The sequence below is a fragment of the Pelmatolapia mariae genome, linkage group LG18 (assembly GCF_036321145.2).
Source record: "Pelmatolapia mariae isolate MD_Pm_ZW linkage group LG18, Pm_UMD_F_2, whole genome shotgun sequence".
Taxonomy (NCBI): domain Eukaryota; kingdom Metazoa; phylum Chordata; class Actinopteri; order Cichliformes; family Cichlidae; genus Pelmatolapia; species Pelmatolapia mariae.
The window spans coordinates 1689715-1716056 of record NC_086243.1 but is presented as its reverse complement, the minus strand read 5'-3'; the positions used below and the strand labels follow the sequence as shown (position 1 = coordinate 1716056).

The 26342-nt window shown below is 41.7% G+C and overlaps 2 protein-coding genes across 2 annotated transcripts in view; both read left to right on the top strand.

The window, feature by feature from the left end:
• The window catches only part of rnf31 (ring finger protein 31), a 52207-nt gene extending 49653 nt beyond the window's left edge, over positions 1 to 2554 (top strand). The window contains exons 22-23 of the mRNA XM_063461346.1: positions 424 to 589; positions 1261 to 2554. Coding sequence (XP_063317416.1) covers positions 424 to 589; positions 1261 to 1311 — 217 coding nt within the window. The 3' untranslated portion in view covers positions 1312 to 2554. The remainder of the gene's footprint in view (positions 1 to 423; positions 590 to 1260) is intronic.
• Positions 2555 to 7376: 4822 nt separating this feature from the next.
• Positions 7377 to 26342, top strand: part of xkr4 (XK related 4) — a 31686-nt gene continuing 12720 nt past the window's right edge. Inside the window, exons 1-2 of the mRNA XM_063461123.2 lie at positions 7377 to 9067; positions 23630 to 23829. Coding sequence (XP_063317193.1) covers positions 8373 to 9067; positions 23630 to 23829 — 895 coding nt within the window. The 5' untranslated portion in view covers positions 7377 to 8372. The remainder of the gene's footprint in view (positions 9068 to 23629; positions 23830 to 26342) is intronic.

Here is a 26342-nt window from a genome sequence, read left to right as displayed (position 1 = left end):
CAGGAAGAAGGAACACGAGAAGCTCGAGAAATACCAAGGGCTCAGAGAAGAGCTCGAGAAAATGTGGAGGGTAACAGTGGTCCCAGTGGTAACCAGAGCACTCAGTGCGGTGACTCCCAAACTAGGCGAGTGGCTCCAGCAGATCCCGGGAACAACATCGGAGATCTCTGTCCAGAAGAGCGCAGTCCTAGGAACAGCTAAGATACTGCGCAGGACCCTCAAGCTCCCAGGCCTCTGGTAGAGGACCGAGCTTGAAGGATAGACCGCCCGCAGGAGTGAGCGGGGAATTTTTATATATGTATACACACTTAACGAGCAACTCTGGTTGGCTTTGGCATATTTTTTTAATCCCTATTTAAGACTCATTGATCATTGATATCACTTGATATATAAATAATTTTTTGGTGGTGTGCTGGTTTCTAGGAAGCATTACCGGGAGTACTTGGTGAGCCTGATCAATAGCCACTCCATTGACCCAGCACCGCTCTACAGCTCCAACGAGCTGCTGCTGGCCTGCAGGAGGTACAAGGTAGATGACACCCACAGGGACGGGGAGGACACCTTCATCTACTACACGAGGCTTCTTGAGGTGAGGATCATTACCTATATACATTTCACTGCTGAACATCATTTCATTTCATTTCTATGCTGGCCATCTTTAGTTCAGATGTGGATCATTATTCTGCTATTGTTTAGGTCCATTAGTTTCTGGGAATGGTCACTGTAAATAAATACAACTTTTTTTAAACTTATCACCTTTACAATATGATGAAACATTTTTATCCTGACCGCAGCGGCCATGTTAACCATAAAGATGTAGAATTGGTTTCACAAAAAGCAAGTCGGCAAAGTTCATCCCAACCTAACTGAGCAACTTGGGAAATGTAAGACTGCCATGTTAGACATCTACCACCATCATGCAAACACCAACTGGCAGAATATTTTCATTAACCAACTCAGAGTTCAGACAGAAATGGGGACACTTCACAGTTAATGGTAAGATTTAATATCCAAAAATTAAATGAAAAATTTAATGACATCGAGTTAATGAGGAAGTGTAATGGTTGTATAAGTAGCATAGTGCCCCAGAAATATGATTTTGTATTTTTATTACCTACATTGAATACTGACTCTAAAGACATTTTCTGTGTTTCATAATCACCACATAGAGCATCTTTACTTCACCAGAATGTATTTTGTGTTTTGGCCATCTGAATAACTATAAGGTATGTTAACATCACCGTTGTGGTGTCTTTTCAGAAACTGATGGATGAAGTACCGCTCGGTGATAAGGTGCCACGAAAGAAGTAGAGAATGTTCAGTTCCTGTTTTATATCATTTGTAACTACATTAACCGTTCAACTTAAAACTCAGCAACAAGACAAGATGATCAAGAAGATCCCTGTTTTTCAGGTGGACAATTTATTCATGTTCATTTATACCTCTGTGATAGTGTAAATAAATACTTTGATTTTGTCAGAAAACCACATTTCAAAATCGATGTATGTGGGCTGGAACACGGGACAAGCTCTGACAAAATCATTTAAATCAATTGAATGTTCTTTTGTGTAAAATTGTAGAGCAACAACTCATTTCTGTGCAGTTTTCTTCCACAGAGACAGACTTTCTTGAGCAATAGTTCTTCAGGTTTTCTCAAGTTTTTTCAAAGTTTGGATGTTGCCTGCTTTTCACTCATTTTCAGAGGAATATTTGTTTGCTTGCTAAGTTATTTATCACTGACCTGTAACTCATTCAAGCATAAAAAATGCTCCTAACTCAAGAGATGAACCAGTGATGTGTCCTCACATATCAAACTACATCACAAAGAAATCAATTTTAAATCGTATTTGTAGGCACTCTTGCAGCCTTCCAAAAACACACAGTGTGTTTCCCCTTCTTTAGGTACGTCTGTGAAAAATGCCAAAGATATCACATTTTGACAGGCATAGAATAATACTTCTGTACCAACAAGGTAATAGCTAAAGAACAGCATCATGGCCAAGGGAATTACAAAAGAAGAATTGTATAAAAAAAACTGTCTATTGCAGATAAACAACATCTACAAATCATGTCCTAAAAAAGGAGGAAAAATCTGTCAAAGCTCCGACACAGGAACTGAGTGATTTACGTGATACACCTTGTTTCTCTTAAGGAAGGGAAACCGAGAAAAGGTTGCAGTATGCCAAACTACACAAGAACCGGACTGAAATGACTGGCAACAGACCTTAAATCATCATCAATATGGACAGAGGATATCAGAGAGGTACAGTAGTGAATATCAACAGAGTTTAGGTCCAAAAGCCGTGAATTTGGACTTTAGAATTGTACAGATGTTGTTTTTGGCTTCCATGTGTGTTTCAATATGTTTCAAAAGTCACTGCACTTGCTCCCATTTTCCTCGAAAAATTCAAAGAAATGAGAGTTGGTTTGAGACATTTACACAGTACTGTACACTGAGGCTTTGCTTCTTTTTTCCTCAAATGAACAGCCAGTATTTCGGCTGGATCTTTGTATTGTGCCAACCAAATAAAACAAAACTTTCCTCTTTTCTCAAGCTCACTGTTTCACTCCCCAGCTGTGAAACGTAGCCTTACTTATATAATACACAGGTATGAATACAAGGGCAAATACTTTTATTTTAAATTGGCTTCAGCAGCAAATGAATCACTAAGGTAGCGATGTATTTTTTTGTTTCACTACGTTGCCGAAGTTCATTGAAAGATGTATTGAAATCAGTTTGACTATAACATTGGATTTGTTAGGCGCAAATTAACATCTCATTGAAATTTTAAGTGCTTGCATCACTAAGTAAGCTCACATAAGAGCTTACTTAAGATTAAGTAGGTTAAGTAAGTTAACCTACTTAATCTTAAGTAAGTTAAGAGCCAAGAGAATAAAAGTTGTCCACTCTGCAGGGATGAAAAGAAATGAAGGACTCTAAACTCAGAATCCACAGGTGACTGCATGTTTTGCAAAGGCTGTTACTGCAGAAAGTAAACAAGTTCTATTGATACATAAAAATTCATCTTTTATTTCCTTTCTTATAAAATGCTGTACTTAAATGAATTACATTTACACAACTTTGTTTTTACTGGCCATTTGAGATTGGTAGGTTGCATGTAAAAATAAGAATGCTTACACTTGAGAGATAGATAATGGTTTGACCAAATTAATAACATAATGAGAGTTTAAAAGCTACCGTTTGTAATAAGCAAGAACATAAGTCCCTGTGAAAGTGTATTCTGTGTCATGTACTGGGTCTAATAAAACATTAATTACATGATGCCCTTTTTATACAGTTTGGTAATGTTTATACTGATCATCTGGTTAATCTACACACGAAGCAGATGAACCATACAACATATAGAATATGATGTGGTGTGTAGCAACAGTCACAGACATTACTCTAAACAGGACATTCGAGATTGACAATCTGCAAATTATGCAGAGCCTTTATTTATGTGATTTTACAACAAATCCAGTTCGGAAACCGTGATCAGAAGAATCGTTATCATTTTCATTCATGCTAAGAACATGTTCTGTAACATGGGTGTGTTGTATGTCATCAATACACTCCCATACCATCGAGGATATAGCGTATGAGCTCTGTACTAGACTGAAGATGTAGTGTCCAGGACTGTTGAGTGAGTCTGAGTCCAAAGAAGGCTCCAGCATTTCTAGGTCTTGCATATATAATGTTAGGCTGGAGTACTAGCATTTGGTAGTTGTTCACTGAAACTCTCACTATGACATAGGACACATCGTTAAGAAAACTTTTCACAACATTTTGATGTGGAGGAGTGGAAGCTCTACTCTGAGCCCCTCCTTTATAACCAAGTTCCTCACCCCATCATTAAGGGAGAGCCCAGTCACCCTTCGAAAGAAGCTCATTTCCACCTCTTGTATTTCAATCTCATTCTTTCAGTTACTACCCAGAGCTCCTAACCAACTTAATAACAGCTACGATTATTTCAGTTATGTTCCTACTCCACAGTTGAGGTTAGGAACATAGATCAACCAGTAAATTGACAGTTTCACTTTCATGCTCACAACAGGCTAGTACAGCATCCATCTCACTATGAACGCTTTGCCAGTCCATCTGTCAATCTCACGCTCCGCTCTCACTTGTCATCCCCAAGATACTTAAACTCTTCTGTTAGGTCTATACTTGTAGACCTCGCTGACTCAGAGACTTATTCCCGTGAACAAAGCAAGACAGAGCTCGATCCATTTTAACTTGCAAGGGGAGCCGATCGGATCGGGGTCTTGGAGCTGCAAGCTCCTCACCTGATCCCAGACAACTCCAAACTCCGGCCCCCTCTCGCAGCTCTTTTATTAACTCAGTGGTCACACAAACATCTCATTAATCATGCAACAGATAAAACACTCACATGTGAACATGTCTTGTGTGTGTCTGCAACAGTGAACATGGGATGTGATCAGTGATATGTGTATGTGTGTCTGTGTAGGAAACAGAGGTGAGCATTCATGCTAAAGATCTAATCATCTTGCACAATGACAATCATATTGATCCACAATTCTCTAACATCTTCCACTCGGGGAAACAACTCATCAATGACCTGGAATGGGCACTTCACTCTTTTCTAGGTGATAACAATGGTTGGACCTCCTGATTCCCATCCTGGGTGCTTCACACTTGCCTGCAAACCAGTCTAGTGCAAGCTGGAGGTCACTGCCTGACAAGGCCACAACCAGAACAGAAACCACATTGCTCCTGCTGAATCTGAGGTGCAACTAACAAATGGAACCCTCTCCTGCACCCTGGCATAGCCCTTCCAAGAAGGCTGAAAAGTGTGAGCCCTCGGAAATCAGAGCACATGCTCCAGTCCCCTTTCTTGAAAAGGGGTACCACCACACTTATCTGCCAGTCCAGTCACAGGCATTGTGACCAACTTCCATGTGATACTGCAGAGACATCTGGCTTCATGGACACATAAAGCTGGGTATCACCTGCATAGCAATAAAAATGTATGCTATGTCTTTTAATGATATTGCCTAAGGGAACCATGTATAATGTAAATAGAGCAGGAAAACACAATTTCTGCGATGATAAACAATCACACCATAAACATAGAAAACATTTAATTTAATCTTTCAAAGCAGAAAAACAAATACTGTAGTTTTTAGCTCTTTCTACACCTTAAATTTCCAATACTGGCTTGATAAACAATCATGATTGTTTGAATGCTTCTACTCTCATTTTAGTTAACAGTAACAATGTTTCATCAAACTAAAAGGATTATCTTCAACTTTTGATTTTGAAGTTAGCGCGTGGGTAACTTCCTGAAACTTTATGAGTCACTCAGAGGACTGAAAACGGTGCTCTCTAGCACTGACCTGGAGCCAGTGGCAACATGATAGCCAGTGATTTTATTGTAACTGAGGAGATTGTATATGTATTTTATTGTATTGTAAGCATACGATACTTTTTAAAACTACTACTGTGAATTGCATTTCTTATGACTATCCATCCATCCATTTTCTTTCACGTATCCGGGGGCAATTACAGGAGCAGCAGCCTAACCACAGAAGCCCAGACCTCATGTCTGGGGGAACATCAAGCCGTTCTTTGACCCGAGGCCTCCTCCCATTGGGAACACCTCACCAAGGGGGCATCCTTGTCAGATGCCCGGACAATCTCAGCTGCCACCTTTCAATTTGGAGGAGTAGCAGCTCTACTCTGAGCCCCTTTCAGATGGTTGAACTCTTCGCCCTAAGGGAGAGGCCAGCCACCCTTTGGAGAAAGCTCATTTCCACTGCTTGTGTCTGCAATTTTGTTCTTTCGGTCACTACCCAGAGTTCGTCACCATAGGTGAGGGTAGGAATATAGCATGACTGGTAAATCAAGAGCTATGCTTGTACTTTCAGCTCTCTCTTCATTACGATGGGCTGGTACAGATTCTGCATCACTGCGGCTAAGCACCAATACATCTGTCGATCTCCTGCTCCCCTCTTCTCACTCGTGAATAAGACCTCAAGATATTTAAACTCCTCCATTTGGGGCAGCAACTCATCCTTGACCTGGTGTGAGCACTCCACTCTGGATGAGGACTGTGGCCTCAAACTTGGAGGTGCTGATTCTCATTCCTGCCACTTCACATTTAGCTGTGAACCACTCCAGTGTTAGCTGGAGGCCACCACCTAATGAAGCCAACAGAAACACATGATCTGTGAAAAGCAGAGATGAGAATCTGAGATGATCCAAGTAGAAGCCTTTTCCCACTTGGCTAAAAGTACAAATTCTGTTCTCTTCAATAAAAATGAACTGAAATAGTGACAAAGGGCAGCCCTGACGGAGCGAAACTTATTGCCGGCAATGTGAACCAAGCTCTTGCAACAGTTGTATAAAAATGTAAAAGCTTGTAGCAACAGGCCAAACACCCCATACTCCTGAAGTACTTCCAATAGAATACTCTGACATGTAGACTGGTTGTGCAAACTCCCAAATATCTTAGAGTGGATAAAGAGCTGGTCCTGTGTTTCACAACCAGGACAAATACCACATTGTTTCTCCTGAAACCGAGGTTTGACTAACAGACAGACTCACCCCTCCTATACCCTGCTATAGACTTTCCTGGAGAGGCTGAGGAATCTGATTCCCCTATAGTCGGAGCACACCCTTCAGTCCTCCTTCTTGAAGGTGAGAACCACATCCCCAGTCTGCAAATCCAGAGGTACCGCCCTAGATATCCATGCTACATTGTAGAGGAATATCAACCAGCAACAGCCCGGTTTAACTGCCTCAGTGACAACACCCCCAGTGATGAATGAGCCGCCCCCTTATCCCCTCATCCTGCTTCAGAAGTCAGTGGGATTAAGAAGGTCCTCGAAGTATTCCTGACAACATCCTCAGTTGAGGTCAGCAGCACTACACCTGCACTATACACAGTGTAGCTATGACTGTCTGCAAGGGCTAAGTGCATACTCTGTTCAATGTAAGCATGCTTCAATGTTAGCTTTAAAAAAAAAAAAAAAAAAAAAGAACATTTGAGTAAGACAGGTCTGACCATCTAAAAACATAACTTAGCTCATTTTTCATTAAGTTACTCCAGTGTATTTCAGTGTATGTTCTGTCTGATGTTTCATTGTAAAATATCACTCAGCAGTGACTCCATGACACACAAGCACCTCCACTCAGTGACCATGGGATATTTCTTTTTAGTCTGAGCACTGACACATATTTATTGTATTCTTAATTATGGTGTTTCATAGGAATTACCACACCAGACTTTGTTATGTTGTATTTGAAAATCGAGTGCCTTTTATGTAACACTGGCTCGTTAGTCAATGTGTACTGTAAGTCTTCCTTATATGCATTATTTTTATTTTAGGCTACCTTTTTAACAACTGCTAAGGAGCAAGAGATTAAAAGATTACATTTTGCCCTTGAATCTACTTACAGTCCTTTCCCCTTAGTAGGTCAGTGAGAACTCTCCATGTAAAGTAAACGAAAACATTTGCTTTGCCCTGTCCATATTTCTCAGAATAGTTAATGTCCTTGTCAGTTGGTTTTGTTTAATGCTACATTTGCAATGCAGCTTTAAAATAATGTTCTTCCAACTTTGTTGCCACAGTATGTGGAAGGTTTGAGGGGGAGGCAGAACTACAGTACTTAACCACATTGGGAATCCCGTAAGAGCATGGACTGCAACGTACTGCAGATGCTGCTGAGTTAACAGCTGGATCTGTCCATGGTGCTGAAAACGTGTTCGGCCCTCCGGATGTTTCTATCCTGGTTCACATATCAGCTGCATACTTTTAGTTAGACTGAGAGGAACACATGTTTGCTCTTCATTGCTGATTTAGGAGAGTCTTTGTATTGTAACAGCGCTCAAATGATAAGGAAACTGCCGAGAGACGGAAAACAGCAAAGAGAGGGAGAGTCGAGGGGGTTGGGGGAGATGATGTCATAGTTTTTAGTCTGTGCCAAGCAGATGGCTGCAGCCGTCCTCCTGTCGCTTAGCTCCTGCTTCCATCTCCATCCCAAACATCAGCCTCAGCTCCAGTGAGTTACAAGCGCTGGAAACGGAAGCCGTTTAGAAGGACACAAAGCGGAAACGTCCTCGTGTGCGCTGTATGTGAGCGAATGATCCTCAAAGCATAGGGCCAGTCCAAATCTGATATGGACGAAAATACTGGACCAAGCACGGGGCTTCGATCGCTCTTCACTTTTGTCTTCATTCTGTATTATGACCAGACGACAGTGTGGACGAGCTAGTCCTGCCCAGAAAGGAGGAGGAGGAGTAGGAGACACACGCACAAGGGTGTCGACGGAGAGAGGCAGGAGCAGAGGAGAAAAGGCGGGGAGCAACGGGGGGAAATAGACTAGCTAATAAATCAAGATACTGATAATGGCTGCTAAATCGGACGGGGTCCTGAAGATGAAGAAGAGCGACGTGGCCTTCACCCCTCTGCAAAACTCAGAGCACTCTGGCTCGGTGCAGGGACTCCACCCGGGCGGCCAGCTCGACTCTGCGGGCACCGGGGACGGGGACTTTGCCAACGGGGAGTCGCGGTGCTGCGGTGGGGGAGGCTCAAACTCGACGTGCCTTCGTCTGGGAAGAGGGCAGCAGAAATATACGGTGTGGGACTGCTTGTGGATCGTAGCCGCCGTGGCCGTTTATTTGGCCGATGTGGGCACCGATGTGTGGCTGTCGGTCGACTACTACCTCCGCCACGACTATTGGTGGTTCGGCCCGACGCTCTTTTTCGTTGTGTTGGGCTCCTTCTCGGTCCAGCTCTTTAGCTTCAGATGGTTCGTCCACGACTTCAGCACCGAGGACGGTGCCGATTCTGTCACCGATTGCTCCCTCATGGATGGGAATAAATTGCTTAGCGGCTCGGCCTCACACGGTGATGTTACTGCTCAACACCACCCGGCCACGCCGCAGAGGCAGGCGTCGACCGCCAGCAAGAACACCACTACTAACAGCACGGCGAGCACAGCGCTGGGAAACAAGAATAGGAAACGTTCGGCCTACTACTCCTTCTGTGTTTGGTTCGGCCAGTCCGTCATTCACATCATGCAGCTGGGCCAGATATGGAGGTAGGATGGAGGCCTTGGGCTGGCGTGCAAATGTATGTGTTTAAAATATTTAAATGACAGAGCAGAGGGCTGCTTTTAGGAACAGCTCTTTTCTACCAGCTGCCATCTTTAGCTTATTTTTAACCCCCCACACACATGTTCCTGTGTTTACCTCTCCACCCTGTGTTAAAAACACAGGACCCTAGCCCAGGCCTCCCAGTCACAAAGGTAGTGGTGCCTTTGTGGTACAACATAAAATGTTGTGGCTCCTTTCTGTTTTCCTTTAAAAAATATAGATATATAACGACCAGACGCCACAATATTAGCGAGAAAGCACCATCAATCACACAATTCCCTATGAGCAAGCTTTTGGCAACGGTAGGTAGGAAGAACTCTCTTTTCGTAGGAAGAAACCTCAGCAAAACCAGGACAGGGAGGGAGGGGTTTCTATATACAACAATCAGTTATAGAAGAGAAAGGTGAAGAGAAAATTGGAGCATAGAGAAACCAAGGAAAACAGACTGTTGATGCTGGCAACATTTTACATATTTTAAACAAGAAATAATTAATACTAACTAAATAAAAAGTAAATAAAAAAGACAGAAATAAGAAAAACTTTGATTTTGCAATCAACTGTTCTTGTCCATAAGAGAGTTCACACCAATAAGATAAATGCATGGAAGGAAGATTTTGAAATGTAGTAGTAGAAGTACTACTACTGTAGAAGTAGATTGGAAATCAGAAGCTTGAAGAACAGCTAAATCCAAATAAGAGTAAATGATAACTTGAACAAATTTACATTCTTACAATTGCATAAAACCCATCTTTTGCAGGTAATCCTGTAAAGATGTGGGACACATGTTAAAAGCGTAGGTCATGGGCAACAGCTCACAGGGTCAGCAGGCGAACATTTGCCACAAAACTAAAATGAAGCGGTGCAGGTTTGAGTCCAACCTTAAGTCCTTTGCTGTGTGTCTTTCTCCCCATTTCATAGTCCACTCTCCACTACTACACTATCTAATAAAGGCAAAAGGCTGAAAGAAAAGTTTCATTTATTAGTAGTAGGCCATTGTAATATACGTTCACAGTTTGAACTAAACTGAATATGCTGTACACGTTCTAAGGTTTGCACCTATAGACCTGAGGGAAGAAGGTGTTATGGCACTTTAATCACCTCTGACAAACTTTATTTCCGTTAACATTAACATTTTCCCCTCCTTTATTCCCTGGAAAAGCAGAGAGATTCAAATGATACAGATTTACAAAATATGCAACTTGTGAATGGTTTATGCATTTTCAGCTCAGAATGAAGTATATCTATAAGTATATAGTTTGCAGCATAACTATGCTGCAATAGGCATAGGCTGCTGGGGGAATCCCATGATGCATTGAGTTTTTCCTTTTCAGTCACCTTTCTCACTCACTATGTGTTAATCGACCTCTCTGCATTGAATCAGTATCATTGTAGGGTCTACCTTACAATATAAAGCGCCTTGAGGAGACTGTTGTTGTGATTTGGTGCTGTATAAATAAAATTGAATTGAATGTTTGTCAGTTTGTGAGGCTCTTTGCCTTCTTCCTGAAACCGGTCAGAGTAACACCTTAAAATCTGGACAAATCATTTGTTGAGGTTGTTTGGTATTTGTTTATTCACAGTGGATTCTAAGTAACCTAAATAACAAATATCTACAACGACAAAGGAAGAAAGATTTCTTTCTTTAAAATCGTGAAATATTATACTGGCCTTGTCAGAAAATGCCCTGTTCCATGGTGAGATTGCTTTCTCTGTGTTTGTGCAGAGCAGGGCTGAGCCTTTATTTACAGATCTTTGATGCAGAGGTAGGCTAATGCATCTGTTTTGTATTGGAAAAAGTAACCACAAAGGAAAGATTATATTTTGGACATTGCACTTTTTTGGATATCAGTTCTCATTGTTTTGTTTTTATTCACAATGTTTTTTGCAATCCATGACCCAAACTTTCTGGTTAAAATGAACATAAAGTTCCTTTTGAAAATGTGTGAATCTTTTATTTGAAAAAAATCATGCTGTCCGGTTTCTTTGAAGGCGACCGTTTCTGTGCCAGGCCCATAAAGACGATTACCATTACAACGTGTGGAAGGACAGACACAGGGCTGTAAAGCCAAATCTCAGACAGGGTTTGGACTTTGTGTTGTTTGATATACAAACAGTTTGTGGGACTTTATCATTTTCAACGTCTGTTGGAAAAGAACAAATTCCAAGAGAATTACTGTGACTTATATGAATCCTTATGTAGAGAGTATATTAGCCTGTCATTATAAACACAATGGTAACTTTAGATGGGAGGACCTAAGGTGTTATTCACCATCCAATAGCTTTATAAATAGGGCATACTGAGTCCTACTGGTGTGTAGTATTTTACTGTTCTTAAAAACATACACACACACACACTGAGGTCCTTAAGGTAAGATAGAGCCTGATTCTTCAAGACCTTTAAATGCAGAGATAATTCTGGATTTAACAGGGAGCCAATATAAGAGATATATGCTCTGTCTTTATAATCCCTGTTGGTTCTTACGGCAGCATTTTGAATCAGTCGAAGGCTTTCAGGGAGTTTTTATTTAATAATGAATTACAATAGTCTAGCCTAGAAGTAATAAATGCGTAAATTAATTTTTCAGCTTCACTGTGAGAGAACACGTTTCTAATTTTAGTGAGCTTGAACAAATGCCAGAAAGCAGTCCTGCATATTTGTTTAACATGTCCATTGAATGACAGAGTATCTAGTTAGACACCGAGTACAATAACCTGAGTTTTATCTGAATTTAGAAGCAGGAAATTAGAGGTCATCCAGGTCTTTGTCTTAAGTTTAACTAATTGTGTTGTCCTGGGAAACACCCAGGACCATGACATATCTGACTTCATGGATAGATAAGATCGATATTATTTGCAAAGGAATTAAATGCTATGCTATGCCTTTTAATAATACTGCCAAAGGGAAGCATACATGTTGTAGATAAAACTGGTATTAGCGTAGAACTCCGTGGAATGCCATAATAAACCTGTATGTGTGAAGAAGACTCCCTGTTTACGTAAACAAATTTGAATGTATTATGTAGAGTTTAAAGCTCTACCACCTGAGCTACAACCAGCCCGCAGCTCAGGTGGTAGAGCAGGTCACCTACTAATTGGAAGGTTGGTGATTCCCCATCTCATCCAGTCTGCATAACAAATATCCCTGAAAGAACTTACAGGGCAAAGAAAAAAGTGAAGGAGGCTAGTTGTGTAAAGCGCTTTGAGTGCTCAGATGGAGTGGAAAAGCGCTGTACAAGAATCAGTCCATTTAGATCAAATTCAGACCATTGCAGCACATCTGTCAGTGCGCCCCAGGGTGGCTGTGGCTACAATGTAGCTTGCCATCACCACTGTGTGAATGTGTGTGTCAGGGGTGGGCAACTCCAGGCCTCGAGGGCCGGTGTCCCTGCAGGTTTTGGATGTGTCCTTGAACCAACACAGCTGATTTAAATGGCTAAATTAGTTCCTCAACATGTCCTGAAGTTCTCCAGAGGCCTGGTAACGAACTAATCATGTGATTCAGGTATGTTGACATAGGTGAGATCTAAAACCTGCAGGACACCGGCCCTCGGGGCCTGGAATTGCCCACCCCTGGTGTGTGTGAATGGGTGGATGACTGGATGTGTAAAGCGCTTTGGGGTCCTTAGGGACTAAGTAAAGCACTATACAAAAACAGGCCATTTACCATTTTTTACCATTTAAAATCTTTGGCATGCTTTTATCTCTGTAATAAAATGCTGTGGTGCAGTTTTGAATGCTGCACTGAGGTCTAGCAGGACAGCGCAGAGATAAGTCTACTCGAGGAACCGTCACTAAAGCTGTTTCAATTCCATGATGAAACTTAACTGAAATTCTTTAAATAAACCATTCCTCTGCAGACGATCAGTTAGCTCTGCTTTGCCCACAGTTAAGTAAAAGATCTGGGTGAAGTGGTCACTTTTTAAGTAATTTTTTAATTACTGCCACCTTAAAGGCTTGTAATACGTATCCCAATAATAGAGACAGGTTCATCATATTTAAAATTGAAGCATATGAAAAGTTACCACAATTAAAATGAAAATAAAATACCGTCTCTCACTGATCCCTTACAAACCCTCTACTGCCTGGTTTAAGTTACTAGACTCAAACATCCCAAAATGTTTATGGAAAAATAAACCATCACAAATAAGTTTGAAAAGTCTAAACACAGTGGTGGTCTAGAACTACCAAGTTTTTATCATTACTTTGTATCCAATAGATTACTGTATGTTTCAGAATGGATTAAATCAAGCTGCTTATACATCCCATGGCTGGGCCTAGAAATAGAATAGAATAGAATAGTATCAAGCATCATAATTGATTTATGCCTTAACATAAAACCCTCTCTGTTCTGTCTTCAGTTATAAACTAACACCCATTTGGAACAATCCAGATATTTATGAGTAAAATGAATAAAATAAAAAAAATCTGTCATGGCATCAGAAGTGGATAAAAGAAATCTAGAACATGTTATTCAACTTTATTTGGTTTCAGGAACACATTTTAAAATACGGAATCGGCAACAACAGGTTTCTTGAATATCGACATTTTAAATCTTTTATACAGGAAAGATTTAATCCTGATCAGCTGAGCTTAGAAATATCTACAGATCAAAGCTTGTGGTCACGAGTATGCTTTAATACCTTCAAAATGACTAAAAGTGTCATGTCACACTGTTTCTTTTTGTTTGTTTGCTTGCTTTTTAATCCTGTCCTATATGGCAGCTTTTGCAATCAGAATTATAGAACTGAAAAACTAGTGTAATATATATTTACAGTGTAGGTGATTGCACGTAAATTCAATATTACAGAGTAGTGATGGTTGTTTGTGTAGTCTGTGTATAGAGGGAAGTCGTTTGATTGGGGGTGGAATGATCTGAATACACTGTTGTGCCAAACACATTTTGTTTTTCCAAGAACAGCTCTTTAGATTCTCTACAGGCTCCTCTTGTTCAGGGCTTATCTGTTTATTTTGTCATTTCTATCTGTGTTATTTCAATTATTATACGTAATATACAGTATGACCACGTCTAAGGCAGGACAGGCAGTAAAAGGATAGAGTAGAAGTAGAAATGCACAATGTCTCTTCAACTACGGCACCTGTAAGGAAAACAAACATACAGCACCTGAAACACAAACATTTGAAAATGCACAGGTACATAAATCAACAATCTTTTTGTTGTGTTTGTGTGTGTGGCTCACTAAGCCTTGGTCCCTGTGGGACACTCTTCTTGAGTGTGGGAAGGTTTCCATCTCCGCCGGTTGTTGGATGTGGGTACTTGCTGGCTCCACGGCACCAGGCTGGGCGCTTTGGCGTTGTTGCTGGCCCTCAGGCCTGTGGTCTGAAGTGGTTTGACCTCTTTGTTGCATGGTGGGGTTCCTGCCAGGTGTCAGGCAGTTCTTGGGCACCTAAGTCCTGCGGCCCTGTTCTCAGCTCATGCTGGGATGGCCGACTTCGGATGGAGACAGCTGCCTCCTGCTACTGGTTCTCTGGTGCTCCTGCCTTTTGGCTGTGGGCACTTCATCTGGGGCCTCCCTCTGCTCTTCTGGGGTAGATCTTCTTGGCAAAACCATCAGACAGGTCAAGTTATTTAAAACAGATATAAAAAAATGAGTCTTTGACTAAAGGTAGGCCTTTAGTCGACCTGCTCTAATAGACAGGAGGAAGAGATTACTGAAGTTAACCCAGAAATATCAATAGGAGAGAAAGAATATAAATCAATAACGATAAATAATTAATAAATAATAGCGGTATGCAATGTTACATCTGTGGGATGGTTATGGATCATTTTCTCTAGTGTTTGAAATTTTACTTCTGAAGAATTTTATGAAGTCATTACTAGTTTGGGTTAAAGGGATGGTTGGCTCAACAGAGCTCTGACTTTTTGTCAGCCTGGCTACAGTGCTGAAGAGAAACCTGGGGTTGTTCTTATTTTCTTCAATCAGTGATGAATAGTAAGATGTTCTGGCTTTACAGAGGGCTTTTTTATAATGCAACAGTTTTTCTAGGCTAAAAGATTTTCTACATTAGTGAGAAGATATGAGCCACAGTATCCAGACTTACATGCAGTGAGGATCTAAGACTATTAACAAGACAATCATCCTCAGTGAGAGGAGAGTTTAGGTAGCTGCTCTGCACTGTGCTGGCACATGGCATCAAGGAAGATAACAGTGGAGGAATTAACTTTATGAAAGACATCAGCCACAGTGATGTATTCCCCACTGCTGTGTAATCTGTTATTGTAAATTTAAATACACAGCAGTGAACATAACTTCTTTGTTTAATTCAGGAGCACTTTGAAAAAGAAACTGACCTGATACCAACCTATCTAAATAAAGGTAGCATGTACAAACAATGAAAGATACAACTTGGAAGAAATTCTAAACTCTAAACATCCCAAAGACACCTTCCTGCATAAACAGTTTCAATAAAGGACACTTCATATTTGTTTTACAATTGTTTGCCTTCTTGGCCAATCTTATTGATGTTATTTTCATTAAAAGACATTTAAATACTGTATCAATATTTTCAAGTGTTCAGTGCCCCCCTTACAAGACTGTTCATGGTTCCATGAACCATCATTGACTTGGCTTAAAGCTTAATCAGGTTAAGTTTAGGTTAGCTTCTGTGAAACTGTGTGTCTGTTGTGGGTTTCACATTCAAAGGCTTATTTATCGACTGCTTACATTATTCATGCTCTTCCTTTCAGAGCAGGAGGGGGACTGCTCGTGTGGTTGCAGAGAGAGCAGTCGACTGTTTGTAACTGCAAAGTTACAGTTTGCACATGGACAGTGAACCAGGCTGTAAAATACAATGCTGGTTACTTTCCTCTACATGATAGACCCAGTTCTATGTTTTCATGAAAATAAGATCACAGTTATATGAAGTCTTGGACAGCAGTTTATCTATAAACAACATAAAATACATGACACCAGATGTATATATTTTTGTTATACTGCAGGGTGACACTTCTCTATTAGAACTATATGACTCCAGGGGTTGAAATTGCTGTTAGGGTTATTCTTGTGTTATTTGTTGATTTGTTTACTTACTGAGTGCATAAATAAATAGATGTTTATTCATGCAGTGAACCTTTTAAAAATCATTGGAAACTGTAAAGCTTTGCACGTTGACATACATTTTCAAATGGATACTATTGCAAATACAGAATGATTCAAATCAATATAATGTTACACCTTCTTCACCCTGTTATGCAACAATTTAGATAAAGAAATGTGTTTTTAGTGATGGTGACCCCTGTGGACAGAGATATGTATAACTGCAGAAAACATTTGCTTTTTCTCCTACAATAAAAATACAAAATAGTGGACACATTCACTGCATCGTGGCTGGTGCTTAGAAACGTTGCACCTTTGTAAGGGCCAATAGGCAGAGAGTAAGGTGGTGGTGAAAAGTGATGACGTCCTGTGATGGGCTGCGAGCTACCCATCAAACAATGTGACATCAAGTGTTTCAATGTTTGATTTAGTCATTTTTTGGACCATGACACATCTTTGCCTCTGTACTCTACCATAGTGTGTTTTTAATCAAGTAATGAAAACATGATTAAAATACAGGTTTTAATTCGAGTGGCTTTTTTTTAGCCAAAGTGTTGAATTAGCTGTGAAAAAGTGGTGACTGAAAAATGTCTTTCGCTTCAGAAACTCTTGGGTTGCTTTGTAGCATACTTTGTGTCATTGTGGATTTGCACTGTCTGTAAATCCTAATTATAGACTCATACACCTGCCTGTTTAAGAGTATTCTTAACTGGCTCAGTGTTAGCAAGGGATTTATCTTAACAAGCGAAATTCCTGCACTGTTGTTGTCTTTTGTGATTTTTAAGGCCTTTTGTTGTTGAGTTGACCAGTGCATTCCTGCTTTTTATGAGTATGCTGCATCACTGATTGATTGTTTGGCTTTTAATAAAGTTTATTCTGTCTTTCTGATTGATTTAGTTGGGTTTCTCATTCATTTGCGTCATCATTTTTCTAGACTTCATAGTTGGTATATTTGGAATTTGGTACCTTTTCACTATGATGAAAGTGATGAACACCTCGGTTGTGTTCAGCATTTGGAATCAGCTCCAGATCTCTTATCAGCTTGATTTGTCAGTGAACAACAAAGGACCAGGTCAGTGTTGCGGCCAGGTGAAGTCGGATTACTTTTGAAAAGGAAAAAACGATAAAATTGGCTGTCATAACTGCCAATGCACTAATTTTATTAAACCCCTGAAATTTACACTTAAGTCACATCTGTGGTGGTTGTGTAGAGGCAACATATAAAAACTGGGTCAGTATTTCCTCTACAGATCATGATCCTGTTGTGTTTCTGTATCTGTTAAAACTCAGACTTTGACTCTGACAGTGGTCTTGGCACTCAAGGTGGACTATGAGGTGCCACATAGGCACATCTTATTTTGGAAACTGAGAAATCAACTGGAATCACAATAAAGGGATGTAAGGTAATACAGCATCTTTCTAGTCTTACTACACATTCTTAATACTATATTCAAAACATCTAAGCTTTTTATAGCTTACATTCATGGCCAGTTGTAGAATGACCAGCTGACCTAACATGCATGTGTTTGGGTGATTTGGTAAGCAAAATTGAATTGGATTGAACTCAACCAGAATAGAAGCAGTTGGCAACCAGCTGAGTCAAGTCTCCTAAAGCAAAGAACTGTGGCCCAGGCAAAGCTGCGCTCATCAGGCTGACTCAGACTGACTGCAATCTGTTACTGCAACCAGATGGTTTTAGTAAATAACAAATCATTTATTGAAATAAGTTTTTAATAAATGATTTGCTGTGATTTGCAAATCTTTTTTTTTTTAAAACTTATAAATGAAACAGACAGTATTCTTCTGTCTGTTTCAGAAGATTACTGAATGGACTGATTCTTATATATATATAGTGCTTTTCTACTCTCCCGGAGTACTCAGCGCTCTATACAACACGCCACATTCACCCATACACATCAATTCACACAAACACTCTATGCTTCGTCAGTGCTTTTTAACATACACTCATGCGCATTGCATTGGATGCATCGGAGAGCAAGTGGGGGCTAGTATCTTGCCCAAGGATATTTGGCATGCAGGCTGGGGGAGCCAGGAATTGAACCTTCGGATCAGCAGATGACCTGCTCTACCTCCTGACCTACAGCTACACCCACCCCTGAAACAGAGAAAGAATAGGCAAGGGGACCGAAACAGGAGCGGAGACAATGGAGATAAAGGAAACTGGCAACCCAGTCTCAGATGACAGACTATAAAATGAAAGAAATGAGTAAGCTGACATCTCTGTAGCAGAATTAGAGGCTGAAAAAGGTTTAAGAAGGCTGTTGTAGAACATGGCGCTGTCTTGAAAACAAAACTGGAGAATATAGAAGTAGCATAGATGAAATAGACCTGACAAGACAGAAATGAGGACAGATAAAAGCTTTAAACACAGACTTGGGAAAGATATATCTGACAATCTGGTGCCATATACATGGTGTCAAAAATGATGTAAATAACTGGATGTTAACTGGGTCTTGATATAGAGCACTGATTAGTAGGGGGAAAGAGGAAAGGGATGGCAAAAGACTGTCGCATAGTTAGCTAATTGGTGCCATTTATGTAGCAGAATTTATGGAAGTTGAAGGCCCTTATTGACTGATATAATTCCCAGCTACACCTTGCTATTCATAGGTGGTAACATAGCAGATCGTGGCCTGGACCAGACAGAAGGTTGCTCTGATTTTTCTGGTCATGGATTGCAAACAGGAACCTTTGGGAGGCCAAAAGTGATCACCCCGGGGCATCCCTGTGAACTTAGTAAAATCATTCTGGTGATTTCTTGACTGCAGGTTAACAGACTTGAACCACTGTTCCTGGAAATATGAATTTAAATGTGTGGCAAAGAAGGAAAAATGAATCAGAGGTTTTGACTGGAGCAGAGAGAAAGCTTTGCTAGCTGAGGTTACTGAGCAGGTTACTGAACTGCAGTGTAATTTTGTTAGCTTACTTTCCCAGCAGTATTTGGTGGCATCTCTGTGGCAACCTGCTAAAGCTCAATAGAATGGTTTGGAGAGGATCTGCAGGATCTGGGCTGGAAATATTTATAATTGATAGGCTGAGAGAAGGAGGTCCATGATAAGACGATTAAAGAAAAGTAGATAGAATATAAGACTTTAAACAGTCTGGTTGAAAATGGACTGTGAGTGCCACATAATGTGGCAATGTATAAAACACAGAAATGAGAACACCACAACAGACACAGACAGAAAGAATATGTTTGGGGTGTGGTCCCAATCCTGAACTTTAGATAAAGGTTCATCAGTTAGGACCAAAGAAGTGAAAAGGTCACTAGTACACAACCGTTCAGTCTCCTCTGGAGCCACAGCTTCACCGTGTCTGGTCCATCTGACCATGAATAGACTGCAGCTTAAATGCTATCAGCTCAGATTCAATTCTAAAATTCTTTACTGGAACTTAATTTCACAGTCCATTAGCATGCTGCTAAATGACTGTGTGTTTTGGTGGTAGTGGTAGTGGGAAAGAGACAATGGAAATGAATGATTCACAGACAGAGAGAGAATAAAATGTAGGCTGGAGGCAAGCTGAAAAGTAGTAATGATGCATTTCTTCAAAACAGTGTTTGCTTCAGGTAAAGAGAGGAAAGGTTGAGCTGCAGTGTGCGTGCTTCTGTCCATGCTGCAACCCAACAGAATAGATTTTCACTCTTTTTTTTATTGTAAAGTTAAATCGGATGTGTTATAATGCGTTGTATCAAGAATTTTTCACATTCTAATTCAGAATTTCATATCTGTGGCTACAGCCACATTTACTGTTTGACATGTTGGGTACAGTCCTGTGACCGTACTGCTCTTTTCTTTCCCTGGTGAACACGTGCGTAGATTCAGGTTGTGGTTTGTTCTGTCAGAGGTTTCTTGTGTTGTAGAAAAACTTTCCTCCCTCCTGTGGTGAGTATCAGGTATCATCAACATAAATACACTAATAACCTATAAAAGATGACACATTTCATTTACCCTGGTCAGTCTGTTTCTAGTCTGTTGTTGGGACCCAACCAGCACTGATCAGCATGAGACTGAGGCTGTGTCCGCTCCCAAACAGACAAAAAACAAACTAACGGTCAGTAAGTAACAACTTAAATATAAATACAATCATAAAGAAAGAACAATACAGTTTCCACATCTGCACCAAATCTTCAGCAGTCTTCCACACCAGTCTATTAATCAACGAAAGACCCAGACAGACTTTTAATTCATTTGAAAGCCTGATGCTTAGCCTCGTCCACCCCAGCTGTAAAACTCAGAAACCAGTCTTACTTGTTATTATCTATCGTCCACCTGGGCCTTACACAGAGTTTCTCTCTGATTTCTCAGACTTTTTATCTGATTTAGTGCTCAGCTCTGATAAAATAATTATTGTGGGTGATTTTAACATCCATGTAGATGCTAAAAATGACAGCCTCAACATGGCATTTAATCTGTTATTAGACTCAATTGGCTTCTGTCAAAATGTAAAAGAACCCACCCACCACTTTAATCACACTCTAGATCTTGTTTTAACATATGACATAGAAACTGAACATTTAACAGTGTTTCCTGAAAACCCTCTGCTGTCTGATCATTTCCTGATAACATTTACATTTACAATAATTGATTACACAGCAGTGGAGAGTAGACTTTATCACAGTAGATGTCTTTCTGAAAGCGCTGTAACTAAGTTTAAGAATATACTCCACCCACTGTTATCATCTTCAATGCCCTGTACCAACACAGAGCAGAGCAGCTACCTGAACGCTACTCCAACAGAGGTCGATCATCTTGTTAATAATTTTACCTCCTCACTACGTACGACTCTGGATACTGTAGCTCCGGTGAAAACTAAGGCCTCAAATCAAGAAATCAAGTATTTGACTCCGTGGTATACAGTGGTCCCTCGTTTATGGCAGGAGTTACGTCCTGCCATAAACTTTGCGATAGGTGAAATCCGCGAAGTAGCCAACTTTAATTTTTAAAGTTATTATGGATGTTTTAAGGCTGTAAAAGACCTCAGTACAAACTTTATACACTTTTCTCAGACAGGCATGAATGTTTTCACACTTTTCTATCTTGTTTAAACTCTCACAGTTCAACCCTTTGTAGAAAAATAAGTCCAGTATTATAGAATGAAACCAAAGACACCTGCAGGTGACGACGTTGTTGTGTTTGTTGGGGAGAAAACTTACAAACATATAGCACTTCAGAGTCACACTGCTAACGATCGAAGATTTATGTAAATTTGACAAGCTGAACGCATTCTGTACTGTACAGGAGACACGGCACGAGAATGACTGGCAATGGTCTACCTACAGCCAATCAGGATGCAGAGCACAATGCGCTGTAAAAAAAACAAAAAAAACAAAACATGCAACATTGCACAACCAAAAAATCCGCGAAACAGCGAGGCCGCGAAAGGTGAACCGCATTATAGCGAGGAACCACTGTACTTCTCAAACACAAAGCCTAAAGCTGATAATCCGTAAGCTGGAGAGGAAATGGTGTGTCACAAATTTAGAAGATCATCATTTAGCCTGGAGAAATAGTTTGCTGCTTTATTTAAATTAAAAAAAAAAGCAAGGCTGGACGACTGTAATTCATTATTATCAGGAAGTCCTAAAAACTCCCTGAAAAGCCTTCAGTTAATCCAAAATGCTGCAGCAAGAGTCCTGACAGGGACTAGAAAGAGAGAGCAGATTTCTCCTGTATTGGCTTCCCTTCATTGGCTCCCTGTTAAATCCAGAATTCAAAATCCTGCTCCTCACATACAAGGTCTTAAATAATCAGGCCCCATCTTATCTTAATGACCTTGTAGTACCATATCACCCTATTAGAGCACTTCGCTCTCACACTGCAGGCTTACGTGTTGTTCCTAGAGTGTTTAAAAGTAGAATGGGAGGCAGAGCAGCATGTCTTTATCCTGTCTTCCTCTCTCACCCCAACTGGTCGCAGCAGATGGCCCCGCCCCTCCCTGAGTCTGGTTCTGCTGGAGGTTTCTTCCTGTTAAAAGGGAGTTTTTCCTTCCCACTGTTGCCAAAATGCTTGTTGGGGTTTTCTCTGCATGTATGTCTGTACTGTAGGGTCTACCTTACAATATAAAGCGCCCCGAGGTGACTGTTGTTGTGATTTGGTGCTGTATAAATATATTGAATTAAATATCGATTCAGTCCCTGGCTGTTTGAGTCTGTGTGTTGAGGTATTCTTGTGTAAGATACCGAATTCCAAGCTGCTTCATTGGAGGCAATTTGTATGAAAACAAGGTGGTAAAGGATAAAAACAGAAGGTGCTTGGATGTTTGAACAATAGTAGTAAAAATTATTTTTAGTGCTCAGTTAGAGAAGAAAAGCACAATATATACACTGTGTGTGTGTGTGTGTGTGTGTGTGTGTGTGTGAGTGTGTGTGTGTGTGTGTGTGTGCGTGTGTGTGTGTGTGTGAGTGAGATGTGCTTAAAGGGTCATGTGAATAAGTGATTGATTGAATACTTTTTGGGTTTTGATTTATTGATTTAATTTTAAAAAATCAAACCCCATACAGTCGTTAGAAACAGGTGATGCACATCGGAGCAAGCATCCAGGAAACACTAAAGGCCAAGTGAGAAGTCTAAACTGGGAGAAACTGTTAGTACAACAAAATAAAGCAAAACACTGTGGAAAAGTGTTTTGTCCTCTGCTGAGAAGGTGATTGGCTGCAGACTCCCATCTCTGCAGGACCTGCACACCTCCAGGACACTGGGGCGTGCAGCTCAGATCACAGCTGACCTTTCTCACCCTGGACACAGCCTGTTTGACCTGCTCCCCTCAGGCAGGAGGCTCCGGTCCATTCGGACCAGAACCTCTCGCCATAAGAACAGTTTCTTCGTCTCTGCTATTGGACTCATGAACAGTACACTACAAACACATGACCCTATACTGTGTTCTCCGCATCTGTTCCATTTTTGCACTGATCATCACCTGTGCACATGTATATATTAATCTGCTTAGCACTTTTAATTTTTATTTTTATGTTTATTTAAGTGTTGTCTTACAGTATGTTTTGCACTAAGTACCGCAGCAATTTCCTAATGTAAACCTGCTCAACATTTGGCAATAAAACCTTTTCTGATTCTGATTCTGAAAAGAATAGAAACCCCACAAAATCATTGAATGATCTGGATGAGACGTCTCAGTAATATTTTTGCCATGAAGTTTTATGCTATGGGACCAGAATAGATTATCAAAAGTAACCTTTAACTGTCTTCATATGTCAGTTGGCACCAGCCTTGTGTTACAGATTATTAATGCTTCTATTGTTAGAAATTAATAGCACATTATTATGTACATTTGTCCAAATTTCCTTCTATTTGGTATTTCCAAGAGAAGGTGAGTGATAAAGTTTGGATTTCAGAAGAGTTGATGTACTGTGCTTGAATGTTTGAGCATGCATGGTGGATGTTGAAGCACTGTATTTTTTTCTGTTTCCCTCAGGTATTTCCATACCATCTACCTGGGTGTTCGGAGTCGTCAGGGTGCTGAGACAGAGCGCTGGCGTTACTACTGGAGGATGGTCTATGAATTTGCAGATGTGAGCATGCTGCATCTACTGGCAACCTTTCTGGAGAGCGCTCCACAACTGGTGCTTCAGCTGTGCATTATCATCCAGACACACAAGCTCCAGGCTGTGCAAGGTAGTAGCATTCAAACAATGCTGCACAATTGTGTGACCATACTGATGCCAAGCATTTTTATATTTTTGTAAATGGCCTGTATTTGTATAGCACTTTACTTAGTCCCTAAGGACCCCAAAACGCTTTACACTACATTCAGTGTTACGGCCAAGTCTGACTGGGAACCTGCTTGTGAGTTTTACCAGTATTTCTGATTTGTTGCACTCTGAACTTTAATTCTCAATAATATAAATGAATAATTCTCTGATTCTGTTAGCTTTTTACTCTAGGACTCTAGGATATTCACGTGAAAATATCTTGTTATGTTGCTGAACATGACAAGATGTGTTTCAGTTCAATTTTATTTATATAGCACCAAATCATGAGAACAAAGGTTCTAATTACGCAAATGATTCAAGGTGGAATAAGAATGCCCTGGAGCAGTATCTGTACCTGCTGCATTCATCTTTCCTTTTTTTTTTTTTTTTTTTTTTTTTCTTTTTTACTGGAGGAGAGAATGTGGAGAAAGAAAGAGGGAAAGAAAAAAACCTGAGAAGAGGGACGGGGAAAAAGGGCAAAAAACAAAAACCAACAGAATAAGCAGACAAAAAATACATATATCGATCACCCGGATCACCTGTTGAGAAAGAAAAAAGAAAGCAAGCAGAAGAAAACGAGAGTAATAAACAAGATCACAATGATATATGAGAATATGACAGTAAATACTAAATATTAAACATTATTGTGCAGCACGTGAGATCGACAGCGCACAGTGTGCTTTGAGGTAGGAGCCAAAAAGGGTGTAATTTGTGTGTGTGATCACCCGTGTGTACACCTGTGAGCATGAACGCGCTTGTTTTTAAAAGGTTCCTTCATGTGATGATCTGCTAGAGGGTGTGGGGGGCCACTGCCCCGACCTCCAGGGCATGAAGCAGGTATGGAGGAGATCAAGACTCCAGACATCCAGAGGCCCCCAGAACACAAGAGACCAAGGAAGACCAACAGAGGGGCAGCCGCGCCACTATCCCAGAAAGAGCTGAGGAGAGTCCCAGATGAGGGGTCACTCAGCAGCCGCGGAGCAGAAGCCAGGGGGGGTTGCAGTGACGTGCCCGTGAGCTCCGCCGGCAGCCAGCTGCGCCTGAGTGGCCGAGCCCCGGGCCGTGAGGCCGAGGGCACCCCATCCCCAAAGTGGCCCGAGTGAGCCCCAGGCTCCAGGCCCCAATAAGCAGCCGCCAAGGAGTGAGCCGGTGGGTACCTGGGCGCCCACCCCCGGAGACAGAGAACCACCAACGCACCGATGTCTGAGGGCGTCCGCCACCGGCAGGGGAAGTGGTGGGGGGAGATGGGCCTCCAAACCTTGGAGGGCCTGAGATGTCCTCAGAGAGGTGGCGTCTGATACCCAACCTGACATATAGACACAGACAAACAGGCACACACAGATACAAACATCTATTCCCACCCTCATGCTCTCATATACAATTGCTCAACACTCACCCAACGTGGAGACAGACATAGAGAGACGCTGTACACACAATCACACTCCCCAAGCGTACTCTAAGCCCCGAGTCTAGGTACCCTTGCCCCTGGAGGGGGAAACTGCACCCAGACTCAGGTGGTGTAACCCTTTTCCCTGCGGTGGGGAGAAGCAGACCACCCCGACTCCGCAGCAGCAGGGAGGCCCCATACACCAGACCCCAGTCGGACGGCCAACTCCTCCTCCTAGCCCCCCTGCTCCAGCAGGCCGCAGAGAACGGGGGTGTAGGAAGACTCCAAACCTCCCTCCACCCGCTCATATGTACTGTTGATGTATGTGTGTTCTAAGGTGCATTTAAAACCCAGGAGGGCATGGAGCCACCTGCCAGAGCAGCAGGTAAGCATATAGCCCCTCCTGCTAGCCCTCAATGTCTACATGTATTTAAAATTGAGAGGTGGGCAACGACGCCAGGGGTGAGGTGTACACCCTGATGGTAGTTTGGAATCCGTGTAGCGTGCCCACCTCCAAGATCCTATATGTATGTGTAATGAGAGTGTGAGTAATGTGAATGTCTAAGTTGTGGGATAAAATTGAGGCAGAGGCAGCCAGAAGGGGACAGAGGGGGGGGATGTCTCCTCTGCACCCTGGTGACACACCCCTACCCCAAGGCCCTGCATGTGTGGGTGATTGTGGTGGAGCGGGAAGAGGGAGGCCGCTGGAGATGGGGAGGGAAGGAAGGGAGGGGCAAGTGACCCCTCCCTGGGGCCAGCTCCCCCGCTGACCCCAGTAGGCACCCCCATGCTGTGCAACCCGCCAGGGAAAGGGGGCCCAGGCCCATCCGGACCGGGGCCCAGTGCAGCAGCGCCCCCCGGCCCCACAGAGCCCGGGACAATTCACCCGACCCCACCACAGAGAAAACTGCACCCACCCCATCATCCACTCATCTTCCAGACTACACAAGACAATAGACGCCCAGGCTGAGATCTTCCTCCACCACTCCTGTATCTCCCCCTCCTGCAGAGAGAGTTCCTGAAGAGAGGAAAGCTCCTGCAAGATGTGA